Below are 10,348 nucleotides of genomic sequence, written 5' to 3'. Positions count from 1 at the left end.
TAATCAGTTTCATCCAGGAACAGAGGAAGCTGATGCGCCACCACACTCTCAACAACCTTCGCCAGAAAGCGAAGGTTGGAGACCGGATGATAGTTATTTAAAACAGCCGGGTCCAGGGCAGGCTTCTTGAGGAGAGGTCTCACCACTGCCTCCTTCAGGGAGGCGGGGAAGACACCCTCCTTCAAGGAAGCAGTTATTACTGCCTGGAACCAGCCTCGTGTCTCCTCCCGAGCCGCATAAACCAGCCAGGAGGGGCACGGGTCCAACAAACAAGTGGTGGAGCTCAGCCTCCTCCTCATCCTGTCCACATCATCAGGGGAAACAGGATCGAACTCAGTCCAGATAACATGCTCAAGACCGTCCGATTCCTCCACGTCAGACTCCGCCCAGTCAGAGTCCAAACCGGCCCGGATCTGAGCGATTTTGTCCATCAGATGATGACTAAACTCCTCGGCCCGCCCCTGCAAGGGATCCTCCCTCACCTCCTGGTTAAGAAGGGAGCGAGTCACCCTAAGCAGGGCGGCCGGGCGATTATCTGTGGACGCGATGAGGGCAGCGAAGTAATTAGCCTTCGCCGTCCTCATCGCCGCAAGATAAGATCTTATAAAGATTCTTAACTGCAATTGGTCAGATTCAGATCGGGTGGATCATCCAACCACTGTCCGGACAGGAACACCAGGTCGAGAGTGTGACCCCCCACATGAGTCGGGCCCTGAATTACTTGGGTCAGGCTGTCATGGAAGCCATGAACTCCCGAGCCAACTCAGACATAATGGGCATAATGGCATGAGTCCCATCAGCCAAGGAATGTCAAGTGGAAGGGACTAAGAGACATGCCTTCCCTGCCTTTTGGAACATTCTCCTTCAGAGCTGAGGATGGCTGTGTTGGCCTTTTGTAAGGACTTGAAGACTTGCCTGGGTCTGGCCCTGAGTGTCTGAAGCAAGGGTCTTTGAACTTGACAACTTTAATACTTGTGGACTTCAACTCCCAGTTGAAGTCCACAAGTCTTAACGTTGCCAAGTCTGAAGACCCCTGGCTCTGAAGTGTCTTGTTTTCTGATATCTACGTATGATAACAATTTTTCTTGACTGCCAGTATATTGTTCTTTGTACCATATTGTAATTGTTTTTAATTGCTTTATGATTGATTACTGTCCAGAATCATTTGTTTGAAATGGGAGGCCATAGAAATAAAATAAAATAAAGTCCTCCCACTACATAACTCTGTTGGACTTTGAAATGCCATAAGAATCTTTGACATTCTTTGCAACAGGCTAATATGGTTTTAATTTTTGAAATGATAGGCAGAAACTGTTACGATTTCCATTGTATAAATCAGACTCGTTCAAACTGGTTTCATTTAGTTATGAACAATACCCTGAGGGATCATTCTGTCATTTTACTGGAAATAAGGAAAGGAAACAAAGGGAAACAAATGTACTAAGTTAAGCTTCTTTTTTCCCCTTTTTGTATTTTGTTGCCTTTAGGTGTCACTGTTGGTCAGGGAGAGTGTGATGAAAACATCCTAACAAAGAGTGTGCCTTCCCAGTTCTCTCTTCATCTCCTGAGATCAGAGTAGATCAGCCTTTTGCATTCATTGAAGCAGATGTGTGAAATGCAAACTTCCACTCTTATCAGCTTTTTAATGTTGTCACACAGCTGAGGTCTCTGCTTTTTCTTTCTATCTATCTATCTATCTATCTATCTATCTATCTATCTATCTATCTATCTATCTATCTATCTATCTATCTAAATATAAATGTATATATGTGTGTGTGGGTTTGTTTTCATATACATGTATATATAGATATAGATATAGACATATAGATATACACCTTAAAATTTACATTAATATTAATTTCCACTGCAAGTTTATTGGAAATAGCATTTCATTTTAATAGCAATTGATCAACTATATATATTGGCTTAGACTGTAACATAGATGAAGGGAAGGAAACTGAGAGGAAGACAGGGTGAATATATCTGATTTTGGTGGCTTATTGTTCCAATCCTAAATTTGATTGAAATTATTTTTACGGGTGTTTTAAAATTCAGAAGGGAACCTCCCCAAAGATTGTTTTTGTTATTTTTTAAATGAGTTTTTAATGCTTTCCCTAATTATACATTTCTCTTAATGTTTGTTATGTTTGCCTCCTAAATATATGTTTGTGCATTTTTTTCTAATACATATAATTGTGTAGAAATACATATTTTTATCTCGGTTGATGACAGTATGCAAGAAAAGTGTGGATCTCTCTCTCTCTCTCTCTCTCTCTCTCTCTCTCTCTCTCTCTCTCTCTCTCTCTCTCTCTCTCTCTCTCTCTCTCTCTCTCTCTCTTCCTAATATAGGAATTATATTGATTTAGACCCTGATATATCACGGACCAGAACTAATGCTATAGCTGTTTTCTATGTTTTCTAATTCTGTTAAATGAATTTGGCTCCATTTTATGTCCTTTCTTGCCACAGTTGTTAAGTGAATCACTGCAGTTGTTATGCTAGTGACACAACTGACAAGTGAATCTGGCTTCTCCTATTGACTTTGCTTGTTGGAAGCCAGCTGGGAAGTTTACAAATGGTGAACACAACATCCTGGGACAGTGCAACGGTCATAAATAATGCCAGTTGCCAATACCCAAATTTTGATCACATGACCATGGGGATGCCGCAACAATCATAAGTGTGAAAATGAGTTGTTGAGCATGTTGAGTAGCAGCCCGCCATGACGGGGGGAGGGAACATTGGTGCTCAATCAGTCCCCTGAGCCCTGATCGACCCACCGCATGGATTGCCGTGCCACCGCTGCCATTTTCCCCCCTATGGATTGTCCTGCCGCTGTTGCTGTTCCCACCCCCACACCCCTGCATGGATCACCCTGCCGCTGCCACTAGGAAAAGGCCGCAGCCCCACAGATCTAGGGCTGCACAGCGATTTTGCGCCACAAAATCGCCCCACGGCCATGGATGCAAGTTCCAGAGGCTTTGAAAAGGCCTCTTCTGCCTGGATCGGCCTGGGGGGGGCATGAAATCACTCTGGAGGCTTACCCACTCGTGCTGCAGCTCCCTCCACCATCCAGCCCGGATCCGCCCAGCTCTTGCAGCTGCTCCCTGACTCTCAGTGCAGAGAGAAAGAGAGCGAGAGCGCAGGCGCACGTGGAGAGGGGGCGGGGAGCAGCCTGGCCCTGCCTCCCTCTGGGGCGATGGCCCGTGTGCCCACAGGAATGGCTCCACGTGCCACCTGTGGCACGTGTGCCATAGGTTCACCACCATTGGAGTAGGCTCTCCAAACTTGGCAACTTTAAGACTTGTGGACTTCAACTTCCAGAATTCCTCAGCCAGGATACATGAAATCACCCATTTTAAAGTTGCTGAGATTTAAAAAAAACCCACTGGTAAATAGGACACTTCTTTCTTTAAAATACTGTAAGCATACTTGGAATAAAACTGGGCTTTGGTTTTGCTTGTGGTATCCTGCCCAAAATGTGTCAAATTGGATTAATGCAGTCATATTAGCAGGTAATGCTGCCTGGTGGTCTTCTCTCTAGAACTAATGTTAACTGACATGGATAGGGATAAAATAGGTATAACTAGTATTATATGAACTAAAGAACAAAATACAATATACGAAGCACTATAGGGATGTAGTAGAGATGTTTTTCAAGGACAGAAAATTATGGGGAGATAAAGCAACAGGTGCTGATGTAAATGAGGTATAGATATGTTTCTTTTTCTTTTAAACCTCAGGCTAATAAATTTTGTTATCTTATTTCTTATTCCCTTTATGCACATTTTGCATAATATTGCTAGCCCCAAAAGAAATGTTTGCTTTTAGTAGTGAAGAATTACTCCCTGGCCACCTTGCTTCATTATCCAAACTTTCTGTAACGTGAATGAATAATACTTGATTTTTTTCTGTGCAAAGATGAGAGGTGGTACCTCCCTGAAAGTTACACTGAGCCTTACTTGTTTGGTTACAATCTTCTGGGTGAATATATTGTACAATAATTTGGGGGGACTGAATATTGCATAAGGTAGTGTTGTGGGCTGGGACTCAATACAGGCAGTCCTCAAGTTACAACAGTTCATTTAGTGACCATTCAAACTTACAACGGCACTGGAAAAAGTGACTTATGACCGTTTTTCACCCTTATGACCATTGCAGCATCCCCATGGTCACGTGATTTACATTTGGATGCTTCACAAATGGTTCATATTTATGACAGTTGCAGTGTCCCGGGGCCACGTGATCCCCTTTTGCCACCTTCTGACAAGCAAAATCAATGGGGAAGCCAGATTCACTTAACAACCGTGTTACTAACTTAACAACTGCAGTGATTCACTTAACAGATGTGGCAAGAAAAGTTGTAAAATAGGGCAAAATTTCTCACTTAGCAACATAAATTTTGGGCTCAGTTGTGATCGCAAGTCAAGGACTACCTGTATTTGAAATCCATAAAAGTGGTATTTTTCTTTCTCTAGAGTGCAGGGAAGCTCATGTATATAATCCTGATCTATCCTCATATTGGCCACTGTCAATGCTTCTATAGTTATTAAAAAAAATAGTCACAAGTACTTTGGTCCTCAGTAATCCTAAAAATCTTTGCTATCACAAACTAACAAGGCTGTTTGGAGATTATATTTCTTTTCTCCGGGCAAAGGCCAAAGTAAACATATCTGTATCTAATTTTCCTGATAAGACTCTGAAATAGCAAAGCGATAACAATTTGCCATGCAGAGGGTGAGGGAGTCCAGACACCATAAAGTAACCAATGGATCAGTATTCCTTTGATACTTTGACGGCAGCTTTGCAGTGAATTCGAATACTGCAGTCAAATACTGATTTGAATACTGCACCTTTGCAGTATTCTTCTATATTTGCATTTATATGAATTTCACATAAATGCTCTACAGAACAATTTCATATTATGAGGTCTAACGTTGTTGTTTTTTTGCATTAACAATCTGCTACTTGCAACCCAAAAAGTTGTTTGTAACCAATACAGTATGTTTGGCTGCTTCCTTGAATATACAGTAGACAGAAAATAGTTTATAAATTAATAATTAACACAATGAAACGGAGCAACTGTAAGTGCTTGAACTAAAAATATACCTGAGGTCAGATATAGACATAGTTTGCATGGGCATAACAAAGAATTCCTGTATATTAACTTCAGCAGACAAATCTGGCTTTCAGAATCATATGAAATCATTGTGATAATTAAGATTGATCTAACAAGTCATGAATAGTGAGAACACTGAAAAGGACAAGAGGCAGTGGTTGGTAGGTAATCAAGAAGCAATATGATGGTGATAAGGACGTGTGGTAATCTTCACCAAAGGGTATTTCAAGAATAATCAATAGCTAATATTGGCTGCGAACCTCAAGAGTTCTTATAGTATAACTCACCTGGTAGATCTTAGGAAAGAGAAGGCTTATAGGAGGGTGTGTTTGCTTCTGCTAAAGCTCTGAAATTCTTTAATATGCAACGCCTATATGTTAAGTGTATAATGATTGTTAACAGCGTACACATTTTGCAAATACAGGCTTACCTAATCTGTTTGCTTCCATTTTAGTTTAGCTTTATTGGAATCCTGCCATGTAGGAGAAAGGGAATGATTTACTCCCAGAGCCTTGATTTCCTTAGGAAAGAATAACGGGTATATTGGAAATCTACAAACAATTCAAGGGCTGTCCAGTCAACTTGTATCAGCTTGATAAAGTTTGGTCAAGTGAAAGGTATATTGTATTGCTAAGATAGGAAAAGCTGTTCACCATTCTTTACTTATACTACAGTATGTTTCTATGATTCAACTTTTTAAAAATCTTAATATGCCATGAAAAGTTAAATTCTGACACAAGTACTCCGATTAAGTAAACTCAGCTCTGTTCTGTCCACCTTTATTCTGCTTTGGCTGGTAATAGGGGACAAAATAAACATCTGAAGCTATTAGAAATTGTTTAGCAGTCATGCTTCAAGCTTCTGAGATTTTACCAAGCATGACAAGAATCAAAGCCAGTCTGACAGTTAGACATTTTTCTAAGTAATGCAAGAATCTTAATGCTCTAAGCATATTTTTATAGTGATAATTATGACACCCAGGGTGATTGTCCATGGTTCCTCACATGGAAAAAAACCTATTCAAAGTTTGATATATTTTATACTGCTATTGAATGAAATGATATTTTTCACTCTAGGTTGTGCATAGACAGTTAGCTACTGGGCCATTGACTTTGAAGATGACAGCATTGACCTATAGGTTGAAGTGCAAAGAAATAAAGATAGTCCTTGTTTAGTGATGTCATTTGGTTTTGGTTGCTAAGCGAACCACGTGATTAAGAGACAGGGCTTCAAAAATCACTGGTTGTTGCTGCCTCATTCAGACAAAGTTCTCTCATACAGTGTCCTGTGCCTGACCAATTTCCCTCCTTTTTATCCCCTTTCAGGGCACAGAATTTGCTTAAAGAAGCTGTATCTTCCCAGCTGTTTTCTCTGGAGTACATTGGGCAAAGTTGTCTAGCTCCATTACATGTTTTTTTTCCCTTTTCTCTTCCCCCCCCCATTAAAAAGCCTATATTTAACAATGAAGTTACAAATACAGATATACAAATATAGACCCATGAAGACCTATATTTTCCTCTTCTAAAAAGTCTGGAATAATAATAATAATAATAATAATAATAATAATAATAATAATAATAATAATTAATAATAATAATAATAATAATAATAATAATAATAATAATAATAATAATAATAATAATAATTTGTTGTTTTTGTTATTATACCTTGTTACAATTCTTTTATTTTATTTTAAACAAAGATATAATTTCAAAAAGATATTATCTGTTAATAAGCACATAATTATTCAGGTTGTGCAAATGCTATCAATATGACATTATAAGGATATATTGTTTTTATGATATCAAAAAGTATGAATTTTTGAGTTTAATGTCAAAGCTTTACTATATTATTATTTATATATGTTTAAACTAATAATAAAACACTCCTAAAAATAATAAAAGTTATTTAATTTCTGTCTTCCCCCTTCCTTGTGCAAAGTTAAGCCTCACAATTATGAACAAGTATCTTAATATATTATGGTATGTCTTTGATAGGTTCTGGAATTATACCTAATAAATGAAATAGTGGTTCCACTTTAAATCTCACCCCCCCAAATTCTAAGTAATTAGGTATATTTTTTCCAGTACTTTTTTGGGGCATGCCCTCCTGATATGTTCCTTTTTTGTGGCATTTCCCACATTTATTATTTATGATTTATGTACTTTGGCAAGTATTGATGGAGTTGTATACTATCTGTAAAACATTTTACAGCAGTTCTCTTTCAAACCATAGCTTGACATGTATTTTATAACTTGTTTCATAGTTCTTCCCACTGCTGTACTGAAACTGCTCCCTTTGAATCCCACTATAAAAAACTGACCTCTGATCAAGGTACATTGTAAAAAAAAAATGAATTCATTGTACATTCAGAAATAGTTTATTTTAAATATATAAATTACATTTCATAGAAATGAAACAAGTAACATCTCTGCTATATAAACAGAATGCTGGTTATTTACAGATATGGTATATTTTAAATAGCATTAATATGATCCAACTCATTTGAGAGGTAAAGAGTCAAATCTGTCATATTTGACAGATATTTCTCTTATACAGGTAGCAACTTGCAAGAGTTCATTTAGTGACTGTTCAAAGTCACAACGGTACTGAAAAAAGTGTCTGATGACCGTTTTCCCACACAACTGCTGCAGGATACCCATGGTCATGTAATCAAAATTTGGATGCTTGGCAACTGATTCATATTTATGATGGTTACAGCGCCCTGAGGTCATGTGATCACCTTTGGTGACCTTCTGAAAAGCAAAGTCAATGGGGAAGCCAGTTTTACTTCACAACTGTGTTACTAACTTAACAACTGCAATGATTCAGTTAACTGGCAAGAAAGATCATAAAATGGGGCCAAACTCACTTAGTAAATGTCTCAGTTAGCAACATAAATTTTGGGCTCAATTGTGGTCGTAAATCATGGACTATCTGTATAGCAGAAGTTAAGGATATTCTAATGGAAAAGATCATGGCTTTATATTAAAATGCTACGGACTAATATTGCACTTGTTTTGAGATGCTGAACTCATGAATTAGCCATCTTTCCATAAGAATGAATGAAAGGAAAATTCTAATACAAATATGACAGATTGCAGTACCTAAATACGGTAAGATATACAGTATATTGAAAATAAAAGGAAAAATAAGGAGTTTGATAAAGTAAAAACCCCTGGCTTATAATTAACTTAAAGTGTTTCACATTTACAAGTTTTATCAATTGGTTTGGTTGGAATAATCCAGATTCCTGTAATGAAGTCTATATTAGAATCTGATCTTCCATTTTAGTTTTGCAGATGACTATGCTGTTTTATCTAAAAACATTACATCAGTGGCATAACTGGAATAGGAATGCACAGATTTCAGGCCATCTAAATCAACCCATTTATTGGGCTATATTTAAACTCCAGGAGAAAATAGGGCTATAACTTATCCAAATGATTATATCAGTGACCCACTAAAACCAACATAATTCTAAAATAATGACTAACTAAGATCTAAATATAGGCAGTTTGGTATAGTGGTTAAGGCACTGGGCTAGAAGCCAAGAGACCATGAGTTCTAGTCCCACCTTAGGCACAAAGCCAACTGTATGACCGTGGAACTATCTCTCTCTTTCAGTCTAGGAAGGCTGCAAAGCACTTCAGAAACTTTGTCAAGAAAACTGCTGGGAGAGTCCAGGCAGTTGACAGGAGTCAACAATCATTGAAACACACACACACACACACACACACACACACACACACACACACACACACACAGACACACACACACACACAGATTAATTTCACATGACTCACCATGTTACTAACTTGGTCTGACACAACTTTATGGAATTAGGATTGTTAAACTTTGATTGTAAAAATCCTCTGATGTGCTTTAATTGTACCTGGACATGATAGAAAACTTTACCAATGAAGGCTTTGGTGGGTATAGGTGTACATGCATGTGTGCATTCATGATCCTGTGTAAAACAGGAACATATACTTAATTGCAGATGAGCATGCAGCACAGATTCGATTTGGCAATTCTGTAGAAACACGCCAGATCCAACCAGAAAGAGCATGATCAAATCAAAAGGCTACCTAATTCACAAAATTAAATTTATAGAGTCCAGCTAATGCCATTCTGGATATGTTCAAAACTTTCCTTCCTGTCTGGGTAGGAAAAAAAAAAAGAAGGAAACTAGAATGTTTCAGATACAAGCATATACAAGCTATAAAGTTTTCCAGACATAGTTGCACAGCAAATTGTATATATTCATATTGTCTAAAATACAGTAGTTCAGAATGAAATTATGCTATGTTTAAGCAATATAATAGCAATAGCAGTTAGACTTATATATTGCTTCACAGTGCTTTAGAGCCTTCTCTAAGAAGTTTACAGGATCAGCATATTGCCCCCAACAGTCTGGGTCCTCATTTTAACAACTGCGGAAGGATGGAAGGGTGGGTCAACCTTGAGCCATTCAGAATTGAACTGCTGGCAGTCGGCAGAATTAGTCAGGATCACAATAATAATGTCTCAGATGGATCCTCTGTTATTCATCATATACCAGTGTAGACAAGGAAATGGATTGTCTTCTGAGAAAACAGATGCTATTGCACAAGAGCTGTGAATTTGTACTGAGTTCAAGTACACATAACTTGATTGGCTAAGCCTGATATTATCTTCAGAGTTGCTTATCTAGAGAAAAAATGAAGTGCGAATGAAGTAATCCAAAGGCAACAGGCAGTTCACTTACTGTCTTCAAGTAGCTTCTGTAAATTGCTTTGTATCTTGGAGGGAAAAAAATACAGAACACATTATATAGATAAAACTAGCTGCTACAGGACAAGAAATGAACTGTTCAATAGGCATCATACCTAAAATGGCATACTTTCTTTCAGTGGGGCTCAAACCACGTAAATTCATCGAGGATTACATTTTAAAAACTATTATGTCTAGCCTATTAATTCTACAGCAATGATTTAGACCAGGGGTAGGCAACTTTGGCTCTTTTATGACTTGTGGACTTCATTACCCAGAATTCCTGAACCAGCCATGCTGAAGTCCACAAGTCATAAAAAAGCCAAGGTTGCCTACCCCTTAGACCAAAAGTCCTTACTCCTCTCTGGGATTGTCTTAGTATAATGTATGTCTATGGACAAGGTGCCTTATTGCAACTTTTGGAGAAAAGTGACTTCATTACAAAAAAATGCAATGAATTGTATGGCTTCTTAG

At 38.2% G+C, this 10,348-nt stretch overlaps 1 protein-coding gene across 1 annotated transcript in view; it reads right to left on the bottom strand.

The window, feature by feature from the left end:
• Positions 1–8,877: 8,877 nt before the first annotated feature.
• The window catches only part of GRAMD2B (GRAM domain containing 2B), a 45,706-nt gene continuing 44,235 nt past the window's right edge, over positions 8,878–10,348 (bottom strand). The window contains exon 14 of the mRNA XM_081320284.1: positions 8,878–9,903. Coding sequence (XP_081176410.1) covers positions 9,862–9,903 — 42 coding nt within the window. The 3' untranslated portion in view covers positions 8,878–9,861. The remainder of the gene's footprint in view (positions 9,904–10,348) is intronic.

This window comes from Vipera berus (assembly GCF_964194415.1).
Source record: "Vipera berus genome assembly, chromosome: 2".
Lineage (NCBI taxonomy): Eukaryota > Metazoa > Chordata > Lepidosauria > Squamata > Viperidae > Vipera > Vipera berus.
This window is presented reverse-complemented; position numbering and strand designations above follow the sequence as displayed.